The sequence below is a fragment of the Echeneis naucrates genome, chromosome 7 (genome assembly GCF_900963305.1).
Source record: "Echeneis naucrates chromosome 7, fEcheNa1.1, whole genome shotgun sequence".
NCBI classification, from domain to species: domain Eukaryota; kingdom Metazoa; phylum Chordata; class Actinopteri; order Carangiformes; family Echeneidae; genus Echeneis; species Echeneis naucrates.
The window spans coordinates 10,453,556-10,480,952 of record NC_042517.1 but is presented as its reverse complement, the minus strand read 5'-3'; the positions used below and the strand labels follow the sequence as shown (position 1 = coordinate 10,480,952).

The window sequence follows — 27,397 nt, the reverse complement described above, 5'->3', positions numbered from 1 at the left end:
GAAGACAAGTAGTGCTTACAAAGGTATTTCTCTTTTCAGTGAAGACATTGACGGTCCCATTCAGATTGACATACTGCATATACAGTTAATATCAAATTCATCCCCAAGACAACCTCCCCCAGACTGCTCAGTCTTTACCCAGTCCAAGTGTCACATTTACTCATCAGTTAAGAAAAGGTGAAGCTGGTCACATGCACAACTTCTTCCCACTACACGGATTCTCACCGCCTTGTCAAAGGAGTCCATGAAATAGTACAAAAAAACCAACACTGACTGAATGACAAGATTGTTTTTTTCCTCTGCTCTTGTCCTGTGAGTCAAAGGCTCCACCAAAGTCCTCCCCCACCAGCCAGCTTCCATGTGGCGACATCCAGTCGTCTCCAGGACAAGCCGCCACAAACATTACCGTCATCTTCTCTACCACACCCGTGACCTCATACTGATACGATAATCAAGGGTGCTGGAAGAATGTTTAAGACACACTGAAGACGAAAAGGCTTCAGATCCTTTCAGCTGTCACCGCTGAGCAGCTTGTAGCAGCTTCAGGAAAATTTCTTAGCTCAGCATTTCTTCACAGAAGAAACTCCCCACTTTCATGGCCGGTGGAACCTGGAGAGATAAACATGCAGAGAAACCATTTGTTAGGGGGAACAGAAGGTGCCTTTGTCGTCATCACCAGCTAAGATTAAAGCTATTAATCATTTCTGTTAGGCTATTTTTAGCACAGTTGTTAAATGTACTGGAGGGCTGGATGCGTACTCTGTCTCCATCCTCCCTCTGGGTCACTGTTACAACTCACAAGAAGGACTCCTGCTCTCCAAACAAGCTTATACAAGGACGCTGTGGCATTTAATCATGTGTTTCCTTGGTAATACCAGCTACAGAGGACAACCTCTCCTACCCCCACAGTCAGAAGCACTCCCATCTATCTTTAGCTCCACAGTACTCTCCGAATGAACAAGGAGAGCTAAATATAGACCGCTGCAGCTCAGAATAGATCCGGCATGCATCCCCAAACACCCCGTACACAAAGACACACATCAGAATATTAACCTTGTTAGGTGTTTGCTTGAGGCGTGCACTTCCATCTCAGTGCTTTTGAACTCGTTCAGCTCTTTTCGGATTGCAGCCTGTGGGGAAGAGGAAAAGCAGCATTAGTGAATAAGTGCTCCCTGAGCCAACGGTGCACTGTAACCTTTGATGAGCAAAGGGACAGCAGGAGGAGATACCGTGAAACTAAAAATACACTAAAACAGGAGATAAGCTGATAAGAGCCATGTGAGATGTTAGTCTTGATAGGCAGTAGGTCATATATCTGGCCTACATAGTGGATCTGATTTGATGATTTTGTGACAGATCCAAGTGATTAGGGTTAGGTCAGGAAAAGGAGACAAACTCAGAAGTCTTTTACACAGATGCACACCTTGTCTGCCGCTGAGAGCCGAGTCCAGGGCTTGTCTGCTCTCCTGTCATAGTCCTGAGCTTTGGCCACCTCCACGTAGTCACTGAAGCGGATAAGAATCTTTCTGTCTCGCAGTTCATCGACGGTGGGCCGCTGGTTGAGCTGGAACACACAAGAAATGGGACAAACATTTAAAGCTGCTGTTAAGTTCAGATTGAGCAGAGTGCCCTACAAGTCTGTCTGCAGACAGGTAAGCTTAGTACCTTTCTGTTTAGCCGCTGTTTGATCTCCCTCCTCTCCTCTTGCTCTGTCTGGTCATTTCTCTCTGGAAAAAGCAAAACGATCTTATTAGAAATCCACATTGTCTCAGAAAGTATCAGACACGTTCAAGGCTTGCATTGCATTATGTCACATAAATGAATAATGGTCTTCAGTACACTAATGATTGTGCAATTCAAACTGATCTGAGAGGGAAAAAGAAAGCAAGTTGATCATGTGGAGGCTCAGTCCAGATTGGACCTCAGGTCTCAGCTCTGCTGCTCCTAAATAATACATTATTTATCACTGTAGATTCAGGCATTCAGTTTGGTCAGTGTTTGAACTTACGTTTCAGGATGTTCCGACTCTCCAGCTCCTCCACATTTGGTCTCTGGCTCAGCCTCCTGCGGAGAAACACCAACACCACGTTTTGAACCATGTTTGTCCCAGTGTTGTCTCTTAAACCGGCTGTAGCTTCTTCACTGTGCGCGTCCTCCGCAGAAAGCCCCTATGTCTCCATCTGCCATCCAAACCGCGGCTGTGCTGCTTGGGCAGAGGCGCTCCCCACATCTGGACCGATTCTCTGCCGCCTGGTAATTTCCCCGAACGGATTATTTATCGGTCTCAAAAAGCTGCATCTGAAGGAGCAGCCCCGGAGTCCGCTGTCTGCTCTCGGCTCGGCGCTGCTGACTCCAGGCGCTTATGAAGCGGGTCGTGACGGGCTGCCGGGGCGCGCCTGCCCCGGTCTCCCTGGTTACTACATGCATAATTTGTAGGAGGCGGAGCCTGTCAGCTCCCACTCACGGCATCCCCAGCCTCCCCCTGCTGCTCTACACTGGGCCACTGGCACACATCACATCAAACATGTTGGTGCACCACTTCTGTGCTTTTCTAGTCACGTAAAAGGGACTTAGATGGAAAAGAATCTATTTGGGAGGGGAGATAAATTTATACCCGTTTTATAGTGTAACATTACACTTATACACTTATAGTGTAACAACAATTCAGCATCTTCTCAAAGGACGATCAAACTGAAATATTAAGATAACAGCGCATTTATTTCGTTTCGTTACCTTCGCCATCAAAGCATCCAAAAGGTCTCCGTCCGATGTTTTCACCGAGTCCCCTGCGTTCGTGAACTATTCATATTTTGTATAAATAATAAATGTGAGCTGCACAACAGGCTCAGCCCCAGACAGCTTGTGGCACACCTCCAGAGGTGGAGAGGACACAGAGGGGAGAATGCCGCCACGCAGCTGGACTCTCTTTATCCCGAACCCAAACTGAGGATGGACACTTTATAGTTCTGACCTGAGAAGGATCAAAGTTAGGTCACATAAAACCCCGCACACAAAGCTGTGCCAATGGCCTCCTAACTGCTAAGAAAATCATTTTAGTCATTCAAACTCTGTTCTAAAGCAATTTAAGAGGAACCTGAATCAACCCCAAACCACATCTGTGTAACAACAGATGTTACACATAAAAGGCACCACGATTATATAACAAGCATTTATGTTAGGTTTGCCTTTTACTTCAATGAAACAGCCCTGGCAGCAGAAACTCAGCAGAGTTCACAGACAAACGCTGTTTTTCCTCATTACAGTGTAGTACGAGAATGAGACATCCACCCATAGCACAAGGAATAATTCAAGAGATTTAAACTAGTGAATCTTCTTCTGAGAAATAAGATTAAAAATGGAACACAAACTTCCAGGAAGTCATTTAGAACAACTTCAGCATTTTGCATGTAATAATTATGGAGGAATTTGGTTAATTGGCCCCTGTTTGCATTTTGCTGAAAAAACATTTCAAAACGGGAAATGTGTGTTTGTTGCTAGTCATTTGCTCTGTGAGAATTTTATCAACCCAGGCTTTATCTTATCGTTGCCTCTATAGCTCATCAAGAGGGAAACATCCTGAAAACAACATCTTGTTTGCTTCACAACACTAGGACAAACAATGTGAGAGGCAGAGTGTTCCCGCAGCTCTGGCTGTGTTACATTTTAAACAGATGAACCAGAAAATCACTTTAAATCCCCAGCAAATACAACCATCCACTATATTATTGACCGGGCCAACGAGTTGCTTAGCAACAACACCCAGTATCTTTGAGACAATGGAGTCTTCCCAGTGAAATACTTACTTCTCCCTAGCAACACACTAATGGGGTTTTCACTGTTACACACACGGCTGAATGTGGCTCACAGGGTATCTGGATATTTTTAGAGCACACTGCTTACCTTGTTCTTTGTCACTTAGATGGCCAAATCAGAGAAAAGAGTCAATATAAAACTCTATTTTGGTGTTAGTCAGATTGTCTTCTTTGTGAACTTCTTTGTCTTGCTGCTCTCTGAAGACGTAGGATCATTTATTTATTATAAATTCAGAATATCGCAATGCGGTGACACTGACTCACTGAGCTGTTCTTCTTTCTTCATCTGAGTTTAGGATAAAATTACAGAAATTACATTTTTTGGGAGGGAACCCCAGAATACCATGATGACGCATAAATGTCTGTCGTTTGCATTTGCCACTGTGCTAAATAATGTTGAGTTAGAATATAAAAGATGGGCCAGCCAGCAGAGGAATGGGAAATCCAAACAAATGGATGAAAAACCTGTGAGTGGGTGGCAGAGGCTTTCACTCTTTTATTTCAGTTGCCAATTGCGTAAGGAGATAGAAGAATTGGCCTTTCCCAGCTTTCATCCTTTTTCAAGTACAGTAGCAAGCACCCACCCCGCCCCCACCCATTATTTCTGCTGCTATAACTGCCCGACAACACATTGGTGGAGCCGAGAGCATTGGGAGATATATTATTGAACAGTGTCAGGGGCTAAGATTAGAAACAGAAGAGTGCTGCCGCAGAGAAGTGTCAGGTGGGGAGCCTAAAGATAGAAAGGTCATCTATCCTCGGCACAATAGATAGACAAGGTGTCATTATCCCCCCATAAGAACTGGTGGCATTTTCTGCTTGATCGGCAGCAAGGTAGAGCAGATTGTTATCGTGAGTTGCATATAAAATGGAAAAAAGAGTGGTTTGACTCGAAAATGGGAGTTACCCACAGAAATGCAGAGGAGGGTGTGATGGATTGTTTTGTGATTCAGTATGCTCGCCTTGGGGAAATAAGCTTTTTCCCTCCGATAAGTCTGCCCTCCTCTTCATCTTTCTGAGCTATATTTAGCCAGGATCCCCCCCATATGGTGCAATGTGCCATCGGTACTTGCATATATTGTAGGATGAAAATGCATTTCTCTAGCATAGTTTTGACACTGTAGATGGAGTGATTCTACTCATATCAAAGCAGCATAATAGAGCAAATGTTTGCTTGTTTTTTCTACATAGCAGCTCAATCATGAAGCCATGACAAGGTTGGTGGTTTTTCTCATGAATGTTTGCACGAAACACACAAAGAAGCTGCCAACTGATTCCCATGAGGTCATTAGTTTCTGCTGTACATGTACACAAATGTGAACGGCAGTAAATCTTGTGAGCCACGTGTTGTATAGATGGTGTAACAGGCAGATTCTCTCACTGCTTTGCTACAAGTGAACCACAGACCCTATTGGCTCTTACGCAAGCTACAGTCACACGCCACCCTCCCCTTTACGTAAACTGTTGGCTTTCAAACTTGTTAACACTGATACACTTTTTCTCAGATGACCATAAAACATTATCTTCCAGTCAATCTAAGAATAGATCAGCGAAGCAGTATTTTTAGCTGTCTAACAGACAGACGATAGATTTTGTTCTCTGAAGTGTGGATGGCACTCGCTGTGCTTGGCTGCAAATTATTGCACAGCAGGTTATGTAACTCTGTGGTGCGCCCCTGTTTGATGCGCTGGTGTTAAAAGACCTGAGTCTTGTGACACATTCACACACAAAACTGCTACTGTTGGTCTTTGGACATGAAGTTTCTCTGTTGTATCGTCCTGGCAGGGAAGAACACAGACGCAAACATCAGTGGTGCATCGTGTACAAAGATTTCCGGGAATCGGTCTCTGTCTGTACTTGTTGCACTTCTGGAATTGTGAAATTAGCATCCGGCTATTTGCTATGTGCATATTTCTACCCCAAAGGATGTCTGGGATTCACTCTCTTTTGACTACTCCCTGCCTCACATTTGGAAGCTTCTCAGTTTTTGTTAAAAAAAATCATAAACTAGGAGACCAGGTTTTAGTATGATGGGTGTCCTTGAGTAAAAAGCATTACACTCAGATTAATTCTTCTGAGCAGTGAGAGATTACAGAACATAAATCATGTATGCGCAGAGCAATCAGATAATCTGTCTAGATGTGATTTTTTTTTTTTTTCCTCACCTCCACCTACCACTGAGTGTTATGTAGCTGAGGCAATTAAGCATGTAGGTTCTCTGTGCAAAAACAATCACCCTGTTCTGTCACGAGCTGATGAAGTGGAATATTCCTGAATTAACTGCAGAGTTGTATAATATCGATGACACGTTTGGATCATACCTTCAAGGATATTTAAAACGAGAGATTCTGGTACTGCTGTCATTTTTTCAGCACAAGACAGCATGCTACTTCAACAAATGGACTGCTGGTACTGGACAGACACAGATAGTAGTGGAGAAAAGAGTTTACTGCTTACTTGGCGAGTTTCATTTCGATCTGCTGGCGAATTTCCTGGCGCTCTTGATCACTCCTTGCTGGGAAGATATTTCGGTCCTCTAACTCCTGCTTGCTGGGCCTGTTTCGTAGTTTGACAGCCAGCAACTCTTTCCTTAGCCTGCGAGGAAGTGTGCCTGCAACCATACAGCCACTTATTACCGCACAGGAAACTCAAGTTATTATCACGCGAAGAGCTTTTTTTTTTTTCTTTTTTTTTTTTTTTATTGTGCTAACGATGTGGGAAGACTTACAGTAAATGAAATGTTCTGTACTGCAGCACAATACAAATACTGCGAAACAATAATTATTAGGGTAAAATGCTGTTTCAGAGGTTTAGCAGTGATAGAGGATGTTCACATCAATTTTTCCGTTTGACATGTAGCCTTACCAGCTGTGCAAAGCATGTCTCCAGGGGTGCGAGATCCCCATAAAGGGCTCCATAATCCCCCAGGTCGCACCGTCAGATCATTTGTTTGGACCTTTATTATTCCACTGGACTGGACAATGTATTTTGCTATTATTTCATTGTTTTTGTGGTTAAACAAAATGTGGTGAACCTGTTGGGATTGTTTGCCATTTTAGCGACATCAGCATCAGATGGTGTCATGTCTCTGGTCACTTAATAAATGTAAGAACAAAGTCTGCGCTCATTTTCGCTCCATCATGGTCTCTACCAAGTCCTGTGGGAAATATCTGTCCTTTTAACTGGTCCACTGGGCTAACTAGACGGTTGCTGCCTTCCTCGGTCTGCTGTTTGCTGATGGGAGGTCTTTTCTTCCTGAAAAATGCCGCTTGCTGTCCGTGGCTGGGGAAGATAACTTACCCATAATTAAGTTGTGGCCCTTATACCCAAAACAATGATCTTAAAAGCAGTGAAATAACTCTCTGTGGATCTGTCAGTAGACCCCTCACCTCGCCCATTGTTATAATGGGCGCATTGATTAGTGCAACTCTAAAATGCAAGTTCCCAGACAAAAGGTACTTTAATTAAAAAGCCGGGGCCATTCAGCGCCCACCATCGACGCAGCAGTCGGTCTCTGGCGGTCAAAGACAACTATAATTAAGTTATTGGCCATGTCATCCCCCCAGTTAGTAAACAGTGCAGTAAGACAGTGACAGGACTGCATTTGCTTTTTTCCTGAACAGATATAACCATAATCATTCATTCAATCATATCTGTTTCCGGGTCGCAGGGTCCATGGTACACCCTACATCACAGGGCCAACACACAGAGACAGACTGAGACCAACAACCACTCACACTCAGGCCTACAGACAATTTAGAGTCACCAATCAACCTAAACATGTCTTTGGACGGTGGGAGGAAACCCACGCAGACACGGGGAAAACATGGAAACTCCGCACAGACCGAACCTGTGACCTTATTGTGGGGCAACAGTGCTAACCACTATGCTGCCGTGCTGCTTAACCATGATTTAACTAAGATTATATCAAACATCTCTAACAACAAAAAAAGGACAGATGCTTTTATCACAATCTTAAATTCTTCCACCCACCAGAGATGACGGACTCATTCCAGCCGTCCAGGTCGGTAGGGAGGCCTGAGGTGTTGGAGAAGCACTGGTCCAGCCGCACGTTCTCTTTATTCTCCTCTGCCTCCTTCTTGGGCCAATCTGACCCTCCGCCTCCCACACAGCCCCCCACCAAAGATAAAGAGTGTTGGTTGTCAGAGCTGCAGGAGCGGGAGAGTCGGCCATCAGAACACCACAGCCGGGGGGGTGAGCCCTGCTCACACCCTTCATGGACACTGAATGGACGGAGGGAATACAGGAAAGGCAGGATTCATGTCAGTGATACTGGGTGATGAAAACGTGACTGAGATATAAAGCAATTAAAGTTTTATCTATTGGAAATCATTTTCAATAGATAATCCTCGCCAGAAACAATGAGAGTCACCACATTTGATATAATTTAATATCCTGTTAAAGGGGGCAGGCGCCTTTCATCAGGGCAAACATCAGTAAGAGCGAACAGAGCTTCAAACGGGAGGATGTGGACGACCAGACGACTCACCTCTCCTGTCTGTTCTTGGAGGCGAAGGCTCTCTGCAGCTCCTCCATAATGCAGCTAGGGGGCATGGGAGGATGTATCATATTTCCTAGATGTGGGGACCCTGAGGGGTTGGCCAGGGGCCCTCGCAGCTGCAGGGTCATTGACGCCAGACTTTCTGTGGCCCTGGGTGGAGGCTCCTTTGGGAGGTAGGAGTTAGGCAAGTGAGTAGGGAGAGACGCAGGGCCTGAATCTGAAAGAGTGAGGAACACAGACGGTTAATCAACACACTTTCAGACCAACTCACCTGGTCTGCACATCTGTTTCATCTACTGCAGTGAACTCTACTTGGGGGAAGAAGCAGGATTCTTAGAAAATATCCACTCATTTAGAGAGAGTAACTAAGAAGTGTACGTAAATTAACTTCCATTTTATGCTGCTTCATATTTCTAATACCTCTTTCATGGGGAAGTATAATTGCAAGTCACATACAGATGAACGCTATATTAGCCTATATTTTTGGCACAGTTCTCTTGGGCTTGTTTCAGGTGGTTCAGGTTGCTAATGATTCCACCAGAGAAATGTTTTGTCTGGACTTTGTCTCGTAGGTTTATTGACACCTATTGGAGGCCTAAATGATGTAAAATGAAGTGTGTCGGAACATCTCTGTTATTTTTTTCAACTTTCAGTCGTCTGTAGTTCAAAATGAGCAGAGAGCTTTCATACAGCCAGCCTGTCAATTTGCATTTGCTGTACATGAGAGAGACAAAAACAAAGGCCTTTCATTATCATCCCGCCACTCACCATCTCCAGTGCTCAGCTGGGGCAAAAGTTTTGGAGGTACTTGTGGTGGAGAAGTTCCCAGTGGAACTTCTTCCTCTGCTCTCTCTTCCATCTGGTCTGCCATGTCCTGCAGCCCCTCAGGCAAATCCCCAACAGGGTGCACCTCCTCACCTCCCTCGTCCACCGGTAGAGGGATGATCTCCTCCACCCGTTCACAGTCCTGGAGGGGCGCAGCTACTGGAGGATGACGAAGGTGAACATCAAATCATACATTTAGATTCCTTGAAGAATAAGAAAACAGCACCAGTTGGACTGGTTACAATTTTAACCACCAGGCTGAAAAAATATTGGGACGAGATTGGACTAGATGAAATAATGGCAGGGTAACGCTGACGAAGAAACGACAACGGATGTGTCTTTGCTGCCCTCTAATGGTGTTTAACACTGATTCAAAAGCAAGTCGCCCAAGATATATACTCCTTAACACCAGCTTGGGCTCACTTTTTTGTTGTCGTCGTTGTTGAACACTGTAAAATCCTCCCTCACAATATGATTAGAGGATTTTTCTGGACCTGATCACAACAATGTGTTACACTGTGTCACAGTCTGATCTGTAGCCCAAACACACAAACCCTTTACTTCTCTGAACTGTCACCTCTGCAGCTCTATGGTGTGGATTACAGTGAGGGACCGTCCTACCTAAAGGGGGGTGCTCCTCCTCGGGACCAAGGTACTCCACACTGCTAACGGTGAGGTTTGGATTCAAAGGTCCCCCAAATCCTCCAAGAAGGACTGCACCATCTGAGCAGCAGCCCTGGGTGGGGGAGCTCGGGTCGTGGCATAGAAGGCCGCTGGATAATGCTACATCTGTTGGAGGATAATAAGAAAGAGGTATGTTTGTATATATTTTCTAATGTTTAAATAAAGCTGTATGTTGCACTGTGAAATTTTGCTGTGATAAACTGTTCCCGTATGGATCAGGTGTTCAATTGAGTCGATGGACAGACAGTAATATGACCAGCAGTCATGACCCAAAATGACATTCAGTCTTTGAGCCACCTTGATTTCATCGCTCTCTCCATTACAGCCAGAGCATCACATTTATCAGATGCAGTGCACAGCAAATGTAATGCCATGAGGCACACTGTACATACTGTCTATAACTAAGCACAAGGTGACGATCATGTCTTCAGCTTTCAGCTTTCATGATGCAGCATGAGTCATCCACATTAGTGAGAGCAGAACTTCTGCAGATTCAATTAGTGTCAGAGGTTTGTTTAATGGAAGCCTCTTGAGGAGTATTTTTCTTTTCAAAATCAGGATGGAAAAATATTCTGTTTCCTTCATGATAAAATAACTGATATCACATCCTCCTTGTCTTGCTCAATTTCAGATTCCAAACAAAGGCAATTCGCAGAATGTGAATGGGGTAATAATTTATAAATTATTCGGATGGATACGTTTATCTGTCATTTCTACAGTATTGGAATTCCTGAAAAAATTATTTGCTAGCAATCTTCTAAAAGCGTGAGATCTATAAAACATTTGTTGCTGCTACAAACGCTCTTCTAACCATCGGGATGGCATGATCTTAAGTGTGCAGCACGATAAAAACAAAGATGTCAACCTTGTTTCCTGAGTTGCAGTTGCATTTCTTACATTTCATATCAATACATCTCAGAATAATTAGGTTGTTTCTTTGTCATATAGCCGTATATTTCGATATTGGAAAAATAATCTCATTGGTCTTGTTTTATTGATCATTTCAGTACAAATGACTTCAGCAGTATGAAAATACCACAGTAAACTGTCACCATTATAAAATGATGAGCACAGGCATCATTGTGATTGTTAGAACTGCACTTGCCACATCCTTGCAGCCACACCCGATCAGTATCTCCCTCTGATCTGATTCACGATGAGGAAAAATGTGAGTGTCACCTTGAAATGCCTCCACACAGCCACGCTGCACTGTACCTGTGGAACTCTGCTTGAGCTTCTCGTTTTTCTTTTTTCTCCACTTCCAGGGCTTGAAGATGCGCCCCAGGGTGGCCAGCTTGCTGTTGCGTCGGATGGGTGGAGTGTGGACGCCGCTGACCAGGCAGCCTGTCCTCAGCACCCTCTGCTGGTCCACCACCTCTACTGCAGAGACAGCAGGGACATGGGGGTGGGGGTGGGGGGTGGGGGGGTGGGGGGTGTAATGAGAGGATGAAATGTAATGAGGAAAATGTGGGTGTGGGTGTGAATGGGAGAGGCATCAAAAGCATGGAAGGAAGGCAAAGGGAGGGTAAAGAGGTGAGGGGATGTGTTGCAGTGTGGAGGGGGGGGGTGAAAACAAATCACCAAGCCAGCAAGTAGGTGAAGGGCAAGAAAAAGAGGGAGAGAGACGACAGAACAGAATTAGTTCATTCACATTACTGAATAAACCAGGAAGAACTTCAAGCGCTGTGAACAGATTGAATTAGAAAGACTAATTTGATCAAGGCACACTCCCTCACAGTTGTTATTTCCCTGTGAATCCCTCCGTCTGAGCCATATGTCATGTATCCAAATAAATATCTCACAGTCCAGATCTGGAGCAGGAGAGCACACAGACCAGAGGAGGCTCACAGAAGGACAGAGAGATGGCTTTCCCTGCAGACCAACAGGTGTGTTACTCCCAAGAAACAGGGATGAAACTTTATTCTAATGTGGCGCCGCACTTCTACATGAATCTATATTAACCGTCACAGCTCTCACATTTTACACGTCTCCTCAGTGACCCCTCCTTTGGTTCCCCACCTGCATTTATATTCCAGAAATCCAAACAAAATGAAAATTAAATAAGAAATACATAACAATTTAAAAGCATATGGCTGGTCAATAACATAAAAGTAAAAAACTAAATCTAGGAAATGGTCTCAACAATTCATAAAAGCATCTTGGTGAGATTTAAATCATTTTATTATGGGACAAATAAAAACACATGTAAATGAATGCAGTACAGTCTGTGATGTTAATTTATCAGTAATAAGCTTTGACATCTACTGTACTCTTCTCTCTGCCTAAAGGAAACTTGTGTTTCAATGAATGAAGACTGTGAGTCATATCAAGCAAAGTGTGGGTCTACAGATCCGTGTGCGCACATTGCTGCTGGGTCTCCTCACAAAGAGAGCCGCGAAGGAGGAAACGCACGATAAATGCCACGTATTTAAGAGCTGCATACGTCAATAGGACAAAAAGGGAGCAACGTCTGCCTTTAGGAGGCTGATATCTTTGTTCAAATATTCAGCTGAAGAAGAGGAAAGGATTTGTGATGGGGGAGGGCGGGGATCTGTGGAGTGGCTCGGGGTGTGATATGGAGTACAGTGATGGAGGAGGGAGGATACAGCTGACCTTTTCATGCTTCTGTGCAACCCCTTGCTTCTTCTCTAAAGCACATGGGTGGGGAGAGGAGAGATGAGGGGAGAAAATTAAGAAGGCAGGGAAATGAAAAGAGAAACAAGGAAGATATGGTCCAAGCAGACAGGAGAGATGGAGAATGGAAGAAACCGAAAAGAAAAATATGGCTGAACAGAATACAAGAAAACAGATGAGGTGAAATTTTCCTGTTTGCGGCTTGATCCTAAAAGTTCCTGGAAACGGGCCAGTTGACCATGCAGACCCGTCTCACTGTGTCATCGTCATTGCTGTCACACATGCCGTGGCAGACGTAGCACCGCACGCAGAATCCAGGTCAAACTGGAAGGAAACGCACCCAGTCACGCAGAGAAAAAAAGGCTTAGGAGAGGAAGAGGGGGAGGGGGAGAGGTGTCTGTGTGAGAGGGGAAGAGAGAGAGAGAGTGTGTGTGTGTGTGTATGTTTGTGGAGAAAGGGCCTGCTGCTGTTGCCATGGCAACCATATCCAGATGCTGCCACAGCAGTGGGAGCCAGCGGGAGGAGTGAGTCGGTCTGTGGCTTAGAGGAGAGGAGGAGAAAGAAGAGTAGAGGAGCCCCCTACACAGATACTGCCTGCCACATCTGAAGCCAGTGGCAGCACCAAGTGCATTGTGGGTAGGGCTGAAGCCACATGGAGGACAAGATCTGTCTGCATTTTGATAGAGGGAAAGAAATTGTGGGGGAAGGGGGGAGGGAGTGAGGTTGGAGAAGGGGATTCCAGGGAAAAGAAGCGAGAAGGAGAGATGGGAGGGGGCTGTTGCTATACGGAAGAGCTTGCTGGAGAATCCGGGCTCGTCCAATCATGGAGCAGCTATTTATAATGCATATCAAGTAACTTCATTTTTCATAGAAGGGGTGGCTGTTCAAAGAAAATGACAGGAGTCTGGGTAGAGCAGAGGAATTAGGTGGAGAACACATGCATGTACAGATTTCTTTTATCCGCTGGATGAGGCCGCATCGAAATGTGTGTCAGCTATGCATGTACAGACTCCATGGACCATGTGGCAATGATGTGCAATTCTAATTAATATGATAATGCAAATTGGATTTGTTAAATCCACGTGTCAGGCTGACGCAGTGGACCAGCGGTGTGTTTCCTGAATGCTCGCTATCTGCACACACTGCGAGTCCAGGCAGGTCGCAGCCTTAGAAAAGAGAGAAGACTGAACCTCAGGAACAGTGCTGTACAGTATCAGTATGATCTACAGCTGCAAACCTCTGCACCGCATTAGTGCAGCGTAAACTCACAAATGATTTAAGAGTGGAATAAAGTAGACAATATGATAATGGGACTTGGCAAGACAACAGAGCACGTTAGTGTGCCACCAGGGACCACACCCCACTTAACCAGCTTGTCAGCACATTCAGGAGCACAAGATCTCTCTCCACATGTGCACACTGAGCACCCCCCCCCACCCACCCACCCTCCCCAGAGCCCGAGGTGAGACTCTTAAAACTCCCCCCAGACTCAAAAAATGAAGTCTGAGGAATAAAGGATAACTTTTTAACAGAGGCAATGAATGTGACTGAACGACAGCTACCAATCGGTTTTGTGATGTTTTTGCTGATTTTGCAATGAAAAGAATTCACACAGAGAGAGGAAGGATATTATTAGCAGCACAGCTTCAGCAGTGAGGTTATGAAGGACAAAACCTCGGTTTGCTGAATCACCCGACAGAGTCACCTACTGAGTGGGCTTCTCTTTTTAAAGCTCTCTCTGTAATATTAAAAGATAAAGCTGAACAAAACATCCCTCGCCCGATAATCTAATAGTTTGGTGGACAAAAATTATGTCAACAACAATTTGGATCGTTTGCAGCGAAAATCAAGTAATTGTCATGAGACATCTCAATTCACCAACAGACGTTTGAAACGATCTAACACAAAAATGAGTACTTGGCTCTCCTGAATCCTCTGAAAGGTCGTCAAGGAGGTTTTCTTTCATGTTCCAGAGCCTTCACACCTTACAATGAGTAGTCAGGTAGACTTCCATGGACAATAAAGTGCTGTCTTTGTTGCTCATTTAGCTGAGTCGCAAAATTTAAAAAAGCTTTCCTCAACACCGCTACAGTTTCATCTTCAGCGTTTTTGTTGCTATCTGGCTGTTAGCCAGTCAATACATGGAGGAAGAGTCCCACTAACACTGGCATTTTTCTAGCTGCTCCACAGGTGAACACACTGTGGCTGACATTTTATCATATTTTGATAACTACATTTTGACATGAACTTTGGTGCAGACAGTAGAGGTCAGGGTGAACTGTCATTTACTTAATCTCCATCACCATTCATTTAACTTGAAGCAGTTTCCTTTGACCTCTTCTCTACTTCACATTTAGTGCTATTCAGCAAATGTCAGCATCTTGGCAGCTTTATTATGCTTATGGTGAGCACATTGAACGCATCTCCTAGACATAAACTGGTAGTATGTTGCCGTGTTAGGATTAGGATTTTGTTCTCACCACTATGATGCTCAAATGCAGCCTCACACATTTTCAGACTCTTAGCAGAATGTATCTGTTGCAGGCTCCAATACACCAAACCCACAGTGACCATCGAAGAAGTAAACAACATCACACCAAGACCCTGAGCTTTGGTTCCCTCCTCCAGCCGCTTGTTCCTTCCACCCAAGCTACGAAGAATGTGCCCTTTAATGGACCACCTCCTCACCGGCTGCCACCCCAGCAAACCTCCTCTCTTTACCCCCCCTGGCTTCGCAACTGTGCTGCCATCTGCCTGTAGACCCACCGCCTTGGGGGCCAAGCCACAGTCAGGACACCCAGAAGAGCTAATGCATTAAGAAAACGTGAAATGGTATGAATGAGAAAGAAATGGTGAGTTCAGGAACGTCAGCTGCGCAGCATTTTTACTAAATGAAATTGACCCTATGCATGCACGTACACAAATACTCATCCCCTCAACTGTTTCAACAATATATTATAAAAATTTCCATATATATTAAAGGAAGAAAATGGCAAATAATAACAAATTTATTGGAAATAGGACTGTAGCTGCCATAAGTTTGTCTATTTTATTCGTACAAACCATTTCATTAGGAGTGGAAAGTACTAAGGCCACATCTAAATCACATTTTACTCTCTATGCTGAGTTAAGTTATGGACAGGAAAGAAAAAACACACAGTCTACATTAGCTCTGATAAATAGGTTCTGGCCATGATAAATAAAAACCGTCAGTGTTCCTTTGGTAAATGTGTTGAGATGACTCATCTTCAGATAGATGTTGTGTTCTGTAATTTGTTTAGGAATGAGACTAATTTATGAGAAGACAGGATATCACAGTGCGAGGCTTCATGACGCTGCAAAGGTCAAGCCTCCAGTTCATCTAAGTGATTACAACCCAAGTGTGAAACTCCAGCGTTTGGGCTCCCGGCTTCAAGAGAGTGAAATGATGTCAGCAAGGCCAGCAGCCAATAGGAAGTGCCTGGGGCCCGTGTTTGTTACCATATGTTGGTGTTGAGAACGAGGTCTAGTGGGTGGTTTCACATGTGAGCCTTTAATGCAGCATCAAGAATGAGAAGAGTGAGCTGGTTCATAGATTGTGATAGAGGGACATTTCTCTTGTGGGCAGATAGATGAAGTGGAGATCATTATTGGTGATTGTTAATGTTCATCATAAATTTTTGTCAGTTTGGATTGGATATAATACCAGTGACTGAATACCAATATATACATACGACGACGTGGAAAAAGGAGCACTATCATGATTTTAGCTGCAGCTCTGGAGGAGAGCTCAGGATCACGTGTATGATCACGTTTAGTGTCAGTGCTTTTGGTGCTTGAATCACACTAGGAACTGGAAGTGAGAACATTTCTTCGTCCAATCCGCAGTCCAAAATCTGTCCCTTATAAACGTGATCATTTAATTCAGTTTTTTCACTGATATTTTATCAAAACTAAAAACTGAATGTCTTTCACCTTCATTGATGCTAAAAAATCTGAGAATATGAAGATCACAAATGTTACTGGAAACATCCCGATATGTTCGGGGTGTTCCATTATGTCAAAAAGTATTTTTTGGCTTGTTGGGTTAAAGAAATTGACATTTGGTATGAAATGCTAAGTAAAACATGATGTTATTGGACAGTGGAAGGAAACCCACACAGACACAGGGAGAGCATTCAAACTTTGCACAGAATGGTCCCAGGCTGGAAACCGAACCCATGACCTTCTTATTGCGCGGTGGCATCGCTAACCACGTGCTGCCGTGCTGCCCTAATACTCAAAATATGGATGAATTCCACGCCTAAGCACAAAGATACAGGCCCCATTTAGACTCAGACATGCCCTCTGCTTTCAACCAGAAAAAGAAACCTTCCCTGCAGCCATCTCACTCAGCCAGTTCCAAAAGCATTCCCGCTAAAAGTGCTTTTCCTGTCACTACACAATAGCTATCACAAATGTCAATCCAATGTGCCCTCCCAACAACGACCGGAAAAAGAAGTCTTCCTGGACACAGCCGCCAATTCATATAGTTAAGATTTGGGCGATGTTCCTGTTTTTAGAAAATCTCATCTTATTTCATTGAAAAACACTCTCCAATCAGGTAATGGAAGTCTTGGTCACTTTTCCCACTGCCTATCACAATATAACAAACTGAAAGAGTCATATTGACTCATTCAGCTCTTTTTATATATTCAAAAGTGCTGCTTGCATAAGATTCACCGAGATGGTTTCATTATAAAATTGCACTTTGAGACGCTGCTGACTAAAATGTGGCAGACAGGCTTATGTTTGGAAAGACTCTCCCAGGAGCAAAAAGGTCATCAGCAGCTATTGTGCCTATCAACAGTGTAAATCCCTCTCTGAACATTATGAACTTCTACTTGCTCAGTCAATTTTAATTGCTCAAGATATTAGTTCACGTAAATGTGAGCAGTAACTCCTGAGGTTGAAGCACAGGTGAATTAGCCATGGGTGTGCAGCAGGGCGTGGGCGTTTTCAGTCAACGAGGCCAGTCAGAGACTCCAGTAGTGGAGTCAGGTGGGTGAGCAATGGTGTGTAATTTATTCCCGTTAGTTCCACTGATTTAGGTCAAAGCGTGAAAAATTTATATAAAGCATAGCGAGGGGGGGAGTGCGTATGAGACAAATACTCACTGCACCCACAGTGTGTGCCAGCGCATGAGTGCTCATGTACATGTTTTTGTGTCTACACTTGAAACGGAGGCTGATAGCTCTGTTCAGCTGAGCTCCCATCCCTGCTCAGGGAAGACAGAACATTGTGGTTTCCGGGCAGGAAAGACGACGGGTTGTGTACAAAGGAACAGCACAAATCACCACTGTTAGCGCTGTAATCTCCAAACAGGTTCCCACAGCAAGGCTGCCACTCACTTTTAGATGCCCTCAAGTGTGCAGCAGTGCAGGCGTGGGCCCGTTTGGGCCTATAAAAACAACTTGATGTAACAGCGTGAGCAGACGCTAGAACACGAAGCCATACTGTACGGCAGTGTGTAAAAAAGATGCCACTGCTCAAAGAAAACACAAAACTCGGTTAAATATAGCGTGACATCTTTTCACTATGTTATTGTCCCAGAAGCAGTATTTATTCCATGTGCTGGACCTCAAATAGATCATGCAGGGCCAGAATGAACAGTGGCCAACAGCTCATTTTGTGATGCCAGACTGTGCAGACACGACTCAGTGCACTAACCGTCCAGTAACCTCATTTGGCATGGATATGAATATACTTAAACAGGCCAGACGCTACACGCATGGTCATATTTATCATTATACCATGTAATGACCGTGTCAAGAGCCATGTCACGCGTATCACTGAAAACACACTAAGTACATGAGCTAGAACAAATACAAGACGAGCCTGTTCGCTCAATGGGGAGTTTTAATGACATCACGACAGTCACGAGCAACAGCTAAACCTGTGACAAGTGCATAATATAGGATAAATGAGTTAAAATAACAATCAATGCCTGAAAATGATGACCTAGTTTTGGTATATCTTGCGTAAAATGATTTGAAAATTGTTTTGGTCCGATTGAGGCAGACATTTGTCACCGTTGAATCTATCGTGAGAGTCGTGTGGGGCTGATGACAGACAGGAAAAATGTGTAGAAAAGATTTTGCCCAGTCACAGAAACACATTTAGTAGAGTGATACTGCAATGATGAACAAGAGCATTTCCTCGTCGCCAGGTTTGAACCATATGATGAATCAGTGTTGATGAAGAAGTTGCGGGAAAGTACTCGCTCATCAATAACAGCCACAGACTGTGTGCTACGAGCTGGGCCATGGCTGTAACAGCAGCTTTAATTGGATTGGGTTGGAACTTTTGGCTTACATGGATGCATGGGATGATTAAATTAAATTAAATGGAATTTCTGCCTGAATCTGCCGTATGTTCTCCTCATTAATGTGTCATCAGTGCAAAAAAAATAAAAAATCAACTGGCCGGGCCTCTTCCCCAGCAGATCAAGAGCCCGGCTGAGTCGAGGCTTCAGGGATGCAGACTTATCAGCACACAGAACACGGCTCCGCTGCAATGCAAAGGCTGGTGCTGTCCATGGTGCTGAGACTCGCTCTGCTGTAACACAACTAAGTCCGGAGTCACTCCCTCTACGCACTCTCAGGCAACATAACGAGGGTTTGAATGCTTACTGTAAAGATAGAATAATAAAAAAAAAACCCCAAACCTCACATTCTAATGAAAATATCACTACAGTGTAACGGTGCATTTTCTATTTGGGGGTTTTGGACTGTTGGTCCTTCAGGAAAAGGAGATAAACTCAGAAATCTGTCATGTGAGAGGATGGCTGATTGATTTGTTTTTCATTTACTTTCCGACACACTTTAGTCCTTACGCAGTGTGTTTATAAATTCAAAAATACAACGGCAATACAGTGGCCAGTGATGGTCCAAAGTCATGATTCCTTTTTGATCAATTGACGTAAATTTCAAGCATCAACATATGGAATATATTGATAGTTGGTCAACTTATGATCAGGTCTCTTTCTTTTGGCTTTTTTCTTGTCATTTTATTTGCATTATTTGTTTTTGGATGTGTTAAGCTATATGTCAGCCTTTAAATGTTGCTGTGTGGGATTTGTACTCTTTTTAACTCACACAAGGTCCAGCAACACAATGCAAAGCTTTGATTAATTTCCCCTTTATGACTGTTTTCTGTCAGTTATCTGATCTTGTAATGCATTTCATTTGCCATCTCCTGAGAGGCACTGGCGGAAATGTTCAATAACACTGGAGTGAAAGAGCCGATCACACAGTTCCTCTGTGGAGAAACACAACACTCTTCCTGCTCTCTGTGGTGTTTCAAAGTCTGTCGAGTCAAGCTTCACCTGCCTCAGGTTCCCTTTTGTTTCTGTCTCACTCCATTGCTGATCTGTGCCACCTTCCCACCTGCCCCCCATGTTTCTCTGTCCCACACAGGAGCGTTTGTCTGTGATGGGGCCTGGGACTCCCCTCTCCCCTTTTCATCTATGTCGGACTAAATCTGGCAGCTTTGTTAGGGCAGTGGCTACAAACAGGAGCGAGGATCCAACGCTAGCAATGTGTGTCCGTGAGTGGAGGGAGAAAGAGAGCGAGACAAAGACACACGGAAGATGCTGCTGTGGATGTTACCAAAGTGTTGACCCTGCAGAGGTGAGACCAACAAAATAAATACCACTTTCTTTTTTTTACAAAGTGTTTTTTGTTGTTCTTATTGGGGTTTTTTTTTTCGCATTATGTAATATTACATTAAAGTGGTGTAATTAACGTTTTTAAACACATCTTTCTGCTGATTCTTTTGTTTTCATGAGCTTCAAATTGTAACTGAGCCAAAAAAAAAAAAAAAGGTTAAAGAAAATTGCTACATTTCTTGACTGATTGCTTTAAACATACAATTTTTTTTCAGCAGATGAGTCTTATGAAAGAAGCAACAAGAAGTTTCCAGCTTTCCAGGTGAGTACGTGCTTACAGTTCACAGTGACTGATATCATCGCTGTGATAACTGAGCCATCTCGAGCAGGTTTCAGACCCCTGTGATTTCAATTTGACCAACTGCCTCTGAGAAAGAAATCAGAAATTCAGTAAAAACATGTATGTTGAAATAGAAATGGTGTGGCGGATGCAAACTAAAGCAATCAGCAAGGAGAGGAAAGGTTCCCTGAAGAAACAAATCAAGGCACAGAGAAGGATATGTAGAATATTTTAGTGTTTCGTATAGGATCTCTGGAAAGATGGCCAGGTACTGGAGCTCAAGCAGACTCTCCAAATCAGACCCACACAGCGACTGCCTCTTTGTTAATGGTCTCCTATAGACAATCCATCATCTCCCTGTAGCCATTTACCAACTAGGACAACTTCTTGGCTTTTTTTCAATAAAGGCCACTGCCTCCTCATCTCTCCCCCTTCACACTCTTCCCCTTTCCTCCACCCCCTCCCCCCGCCGCACTGATTCATTCTCCAGCCTCTTTCCTTTCCTCTAAAATATGTCTTTTCTGTTCCACAGATGATACCCAGAGGATGTTCCTCTCTTAGCTCTTTACCCTTCACACCATTGTGCATGCAACTTACTGAACTCCATTTAACCTCAGCCTCCGAGGGCCTAATACCGCCATAGCATGTTGCCTTTACGCCGGGGTGTCTGACAGGTGCTCAGGGCTGCCTTACTCTTGCTCAAAATTCTCCAAGAGTTGTCTCTTCACAAGTCTGACTGTCTGGTTCTTGCATATTCATATGATTTTTTTGTCACCCTCTACACAGACCTGCCAGCAGATCAATGCACGTGGATGCACATGCCAAAAAGCATGCATACGAATGACAGCCACAGCAACGAATGGCTCAAGCACTGTCAAATTCATAATCTGCTCCCACATCCATGGGGAGCAGGCATGATGTAGAGTTTTTGTTGTTGCTGGTGTATTTGTAGTTTATTTATCATGGGCGGCTGAAAGACAGTGAAGACATCCGCAGCTGAGCTCAACTAGCCATCTAGCTGCAGCTCACCCCTTTTCACTACTCATCGGCCGTAGATCTGCACTGACAGTACCGGTAATACAATGCCAAAAATATGTCACAGACGGAGAGAATAAATTAGAAGAGCTTATGTTCAGACTAACACGGCTTCTCTTTGCCGTCTCATTTCGTTTATTGCAGAAATCATTAGTTGATGACTTGGTAGTTTTCAGGTCTAAGCAATTGCTGTGTTAGCAACAGCAATAATATCCTAACCATCTTATGTGGACACAGGTTACCGTGACAAACTTCAAGATGCATTAGGAGCAGATATTGTGCGACATGATTATATAATATCACATAAGTAGAGCTGGAACAGTGAGACTGACAAAACCTCCAGAGACTCTGGGGCATTGTGGTGTTTCTTGCTTTGGAGACTAAAATAGATAACTGATTCATTATAAAATGATGATTAGATAATTGAAAATGAGCTCAATGACATCAATGAACACCTAGTGGAGATACTGATGACATTTCTACAAAAGAAACTAATCTGTTATTCTGTTAATCTCTTGAGGACATTCTTACAAAACACTGAAGAGATCTGTTTTAGTGTTTTATATATATTATTACGGTTCAGCAGGAAAGACCGTTTCAATACTTTTTCTTAACGTCTATTGAAGTCTGTGGGCTTGATGAGTTTTTCAACAGCCGATCCCTCATTAATAGTAAATGGAAACCTGTCTGTTTAAAAATCTTCCATAAACACCAGGTGGCTCAGACGTCACGGCTATGAAGCCCCATCATAATCAGACTATTCACTCCATGCAAAGGACCCTCATGGCCTGCATAATTATTTTCTTTCATACTGTAAATATTTAAATTGCTATTAAGTATCCGATAACCTTTTTATTCATGTCACCCACCCATACGAAGCGCAGTAATCTACTGTATAAAATAAACCAATGCGTCAACACTTGTTAGGTATCACAACCTTACAAGGCCAACTTTAAAACATGCAGCCAGATCAGTTACCGAAAGAATACTATATTATTCATATTGTTAATTATTATTATTTTAATAATGTTAAAAGCTTCACGACAGTGAGAGCAGATATTTTGTTTGCCAACCAGGAAGCTACTCTCAGACTCTCTGTGGCTAAGTGTTTTTCCCGGCCTATGTGAGGACCTCTGTGCATCGTGGAGGAGAGGAACGAGTGGCTCTCCAGTGGCTGCTACTAACAGGTGGCCTTGACTGACTCACAGTCCCTTAAGGCTGACCATGACGAAGGAGTTGCGACTCTGGTGTGAATTACACATCGCCACTGAAAATAGTAAGTAAGGACTTAATTAGGGTGAGCTTGATGTCGGTGAAGGTGGCTCATGTGAAGGATGGTACATCAGCACTGTCTCCCGTCATATTGTAATCTTATTTGTGAGAGATGAGTTCTTCCATTTCATTGTGTTTTCCTTGATGGCAAATAAAAAAAACCAAACCAAACCAAAACAAAACAGATTTTTTTTTAAAAAAGTAAGGGAGAAGGAAATACACATTTAGTAAAAGTAGAAAAAAAAATGCTTGAAAAGCCAAATAACTGATTAAGCGTTCAAATTCAAATGATTTTTCTTTTTATATAAACTAATTGTTCTCTTGCTGTAATAGGAGTACAACAGTGCTAAGGCCTCCACATTATAGATCCAAATCACTGGAAATATCACAGTTAAATAAGCATTTGTCAGCAATACCAATCCAAATCCAAGGCCAGCTCTGTCTGAAGATTTATTAACATTGTGAGAAAAGAGAAATATGTTCCCCAAGGCAACACATGAAACGCATCAACTGAAAAGAAGTAAATATTACTGTAATTTGACTTTACTATATGAAAGACCACATTCAATTGAAAATGTGCTCACTTCAACACCTTTGGTTGACTTTATCTGAACTGCATTTCTGGTGATTGATCCTAATGAGCTGATGTCACATCAACACGTCAACAGGTTTGAAGGAGAGGAATCTGTTTTCTGGGGTTTGACTCTCACTTTCTCTCGCTATTAAAACTCACCCCTCAGTTACTGTTGTTCTCCCTGCTGATTTATCCAGTTAATACGTATGAGCCACAGCTGAATGCAACAAGTTTGAACCCTCTCTCCGAATTCTGAAGGTATTGAAAATCATTCATAAAAAATTTGTAAAAGGTGAATAGGTGATGGCAATAATCTAATATCGGCGGCCTGTGCTTAATGTAGGCTAATGCAAAAACTTTTTTGCTATGCCTCTGAGTGTACTTTGCGCGTGAACTGCCTCCAATCCAACACAATTCAGTTTGGTTCAAGGATAAACACACTGTATCCGCTACAGCCACAACAAATACTTCTCTTCCACACTGTTGAGAGTACTTCAACAACTCATGACTTGGTGGATGACAAAGACTGTAGTTCAGCCCCTTTAAGACTTCACGCCTTGACATTTAAATATGTGTGGATATGCACATCTTTATTATTGGTTGATGTTACAGCCTCTAACTCAAATCTGAGTTGTCTAATCCATTGCTCTCCTGTAAAAATACCATTTTGTGAACGTTATTGCTTCCTCCATGTTAAATGGGGAGCCCATTGAATAAGAACTGCTGACTCCAAACTGCACATTCTTCTAATGATCAAGGTCTTGGATGATTTATAAACAAATCTGTTTGCAACACCTTTGATCATTTATTTCTTCAGTTTATTATCGGGCCACAGATTCTCTAGTTTCCACTTTTCACGGAGGAGGTCAGACAAACAAGCATCTGCTAAGGGCTTTGGGAAACTGTAATGTGCACTTTTTTACAATTTTGACATTTCAAAACATCAAACATGTTAGATGTTATAGATTAATTCATGATAGAGCTATATCTGAAGCAAGGTATGTGTTTATTACAGTGCTACCATTACCAAATCTATACGTCCTAACAGGTGATTAGGAATCTGTTCCCTAACATCCTGACTAAAATCTCAGCCAGCGTTCCTCTAGCTGTGTATGAGACAGAGGAATGACTTTATGAGTGAAGCCACAGGGACAGCTCTGCTTGGACATGCTCCCTGTCTGCAAAGCTTCAAGGTGTCCTCTCCACACCATTACCTTGGTTGACAATCTGGGCTGATTAAGTGGATGTTTGAGTGAAAGTGACAGTTTATTAACAACAGAATCTAAAGAGTACCCAACTAAACAAACTGACTAAACATGTTTTTACAATGCAGGTTGAGTTGCCCGACTGCCAACTTTTAATATATACTTGTTCATCAGTAGCTGGAAGAGGCTGTTTCTATTCAGTTTCCACAAGACTCTCAGGAGAAAGAAATTACAGCAACAGTAAGAGAATATATTGTCTGAGTCAAGCGTGAGCCCTTTGAAATGTTATTTGTTGCTGTTAATAAAAGCGAATCTGTGACTGCTGGACAATTGTAGTGGGATCTGTCCTGAGTTGGCCTTCTCTGGGGCAGCTGGATTAATACTGCACGTTCACTGAAGAAAAAACATTACCCTGATTCTCCATGATGGTCAGCTGTAGCTGGTGTCTCCATTGACTCTCCTCCCCAGTGTTTAGTAAGTGGATGAATACAGTTTCAGCCTCTGCAGCTGCAAGGGCCACTGTGTTCGGGGGAAAAAGGCAGCCTTTGCCAAAGTAATCCTTTGGCAAAGGCTGCTGTCCCAGACGCTAGCGCAGTGTTGATCTACATGAGGGGTGGGGGTGTTGTGTACTTTGGGTCACCAGACACTGACACTGTCCTTGCAGCAACAATTCTATTTGTTGTGTCTTTTATATGTATTGTATATTCACAGCCTAGACAGTAACACACAGTGACATGCATATACTCCATTGTACAGAGGCCGATATTCCATGTTGCCGGTTAGCTTTAGCTCTCATCACTAGTGTCACTGATGTGCCAAGCTGTTGTGTTGTTTATTCAGGTGTGGCAAAGACCCTGCGTGACATTATCACATCCACCCATGTGTGAATTATATTGTACATAGGAGGTTTCAGTTCAGTCATGTCCATCAAAAACGTGCTACGGCCAGTCGGTGAGTGCACACAGAGGCGATTTGGATGGAAAAAAAAACAAACAAAAAAACCTCATTAGGGAACAGTTGAAAGGTGAATGGTACTTTTTTCTGAATCATTCAGTCAAGCATTCTTCATGTGCGTAAAACTCACCATGTGTGGGAGTGACCAGTGACTCTTTCCAAGCCCACACAACATGACCATAAATAGCCTCACTTACATAAAAATCCAAGGGATACTTTAACCGGCGGTGTGGCAAATTGGTATTTCAGGGCTGAGAGGGATTTACAGCAAACATTTCAAGAAGCGAGTGAAGTCTATTTGAAAGAGTTGAGTGGAGAGGTGCAGCACATGACTGCTCTCTGATGCTCTCTTATTAATGAAAGATCAATTCATTATTCCATATGCAGAGAGAGGACTGGCAGACTGGAGAGACATCAACAGGGAATCCATGTTGGACAGCACACCTGCAAGATCCACAAATCGTTCAATCGATGTCCATTGCATGCATGGCCTTCCTGAATTTGGATAGGGCAGTTATTTCCACCTATAGACCACATCACGTGGTTGGTCATTGATCACCGGGAGGGAGTGGGGGACTGTCAATATGCTGAGGCAGAGCTATATAGGCATACACCATAAGCTGTGCATGTGGCTGTTTGAAAATTCAACACCCCAAAACCGCAAGCCCAGACCCATGTGTCTCCAGACTAGACAACAAATAGCGCTTTTGACCGGCACCTTAGACCGGGCGTGCAGTTCTCCTTAGGGGAGGCTGACATCGAGCATGGAGGCAGGAGATAGTGTAAATGTGGCACGCTTTAATGTCATACTAAGCAGCCTGCACGCTGCTTCCTAAATACTACTCGAAGCCTGAACAACCCGTCGGGCTACAGGCTTCTTTAAAACGCGCAAATGTGGAGAGGCACGCGTCTCTCCATAGACGCTGATACGGCACATTAATTCTCAATTTGCAGCTCCGGGATTCAGCGTTACACTTTGGATTTTTACGTCCGAGGCTTGAAGCAAATGCGGTAATTATCCCTCAGTGCTCTCACATCCCACCGGGCAGACGAGGATGCCTTATGGAAACCACTGTATCGCCAAATAAAGTAGAACAGAAAAAAAATAAAATAAACCCAAAACACTTTTCTTTATGGGAATAAATGTCCAGACAATGTCTCACCTGTGCCGTGAGCCAAATCGATGCCCGGTTCGGTGAGTATGTTCGGGTCACTTTGAGATCTGCCTCGTTGCAGACAGCCGTCTAGTCCATCCGATGTAGCCATGAGGAGACAGCGCAGGAATCCCGAATAAAATATTGAAAACCCGACCAGAGGCAGGCAAGGTCAGGAGGAAAGGAGCGATGCAGTGCAGATTTAATTTGCTCTGACAACAGCCGCTTTGAGCATCTACCAGGGAGCCATGGCTGAGCAGAAATTCCGCGTGCGCGCGCGCGCGCTCGTGTGTGTGTTTGTGTGCGTGGTGATGTGTGGATGTGGGAGGGGTGATGTGCCCCCTGTGATGCCCGTCTCCGTCCAGCAACACGGCCAAATATTCAACAAGGCAGGCAGCGATGCATTTACGGTGCTTCGGGAATTGAAGGATTTTGGTTGGAGCACCCTTTTATTCTTCATTCTTTCATATAAGAACATGTGAATCAATACATGACAGCGCCAAAAGCATCGTTGAGACAAAAACGCTGAAGCTATCTGTACGTTTGAATATAAGATGTGAATGGGATTTGTTCGTAATTATGTTCATCGTGAACACCATTATTTTACAATAATCGCATTTTATAGAGCAGTTACTGTTTTCACCATTTAACCGTGACACAAAAAATGACAATTTTGCCGAAAACAAAGCGGGCTGATGCCGGAGCCACTGGGCTCCGTATGGGTGGCGCTCATTGGCTGGTTTGTCTCATGACGTAACA

General features: G+C 43.6%; 1 protein-coding gene across 1 annotated transcript; it reads right to left on the bottom strand.

The window, feature by feature from the left end:
- Window positions 1-179: 179 nt before the first annotated feature.
- Window positions 180-26,750, bottom strand: phactr3a (phosphatase and actin regulator 3a). Its single transcript, XM_029505413.1, has 12 exons — window positions 26,648-26,750; window positions 11,059-11,220; window positions 9,781-9,948; window positions 9,103-9,318; window positions 8,323-8,551; window positions 7,806-7,981; window positions 6,270-6,423; window positions 2,009-2,064; window positions 1,666-1,727; window positions 1,424-1,564; window positions 1,054-1,130; window positions 180-609 (listed from the first exon to the last, which is right to left on the bottom strand). Exons 1-12 carry the CDS (start codon window positions 26,748-26,750, stop codon window positions 594-596), a joined length of 1,560 nt encoding a protein of 519 aa, XP_029361273.1. The 3' UTR covers window positions 180-593.
- Between the last annotated feature and the right edge of the window lie 647 nt (window positions 26,751-27,397).

Coding starts and splice junctions, on each gene's coding strand:
- phactr3a (XM_029505413.1), bottom strand. CDS start 26,750: ATGGCTACATCGGATGGACTAGACGGCTGTCTGCAACGAGGCAGATCT. Junction 6,424..7,805: donor GAATGAGTCCGTCATCTCTG/GTGGGTGGAAGA, acceptor GTATGGTTGCAG/GCACACTTCCTCGCAGGCTA. Junction 1,131..1,423: donor GGCTCTCAGCGGCAGACAAG/GTGTGCATCTGT, acceptor TCTTCCCCACAG/GCTGCAATCCGAAAAGAGCT.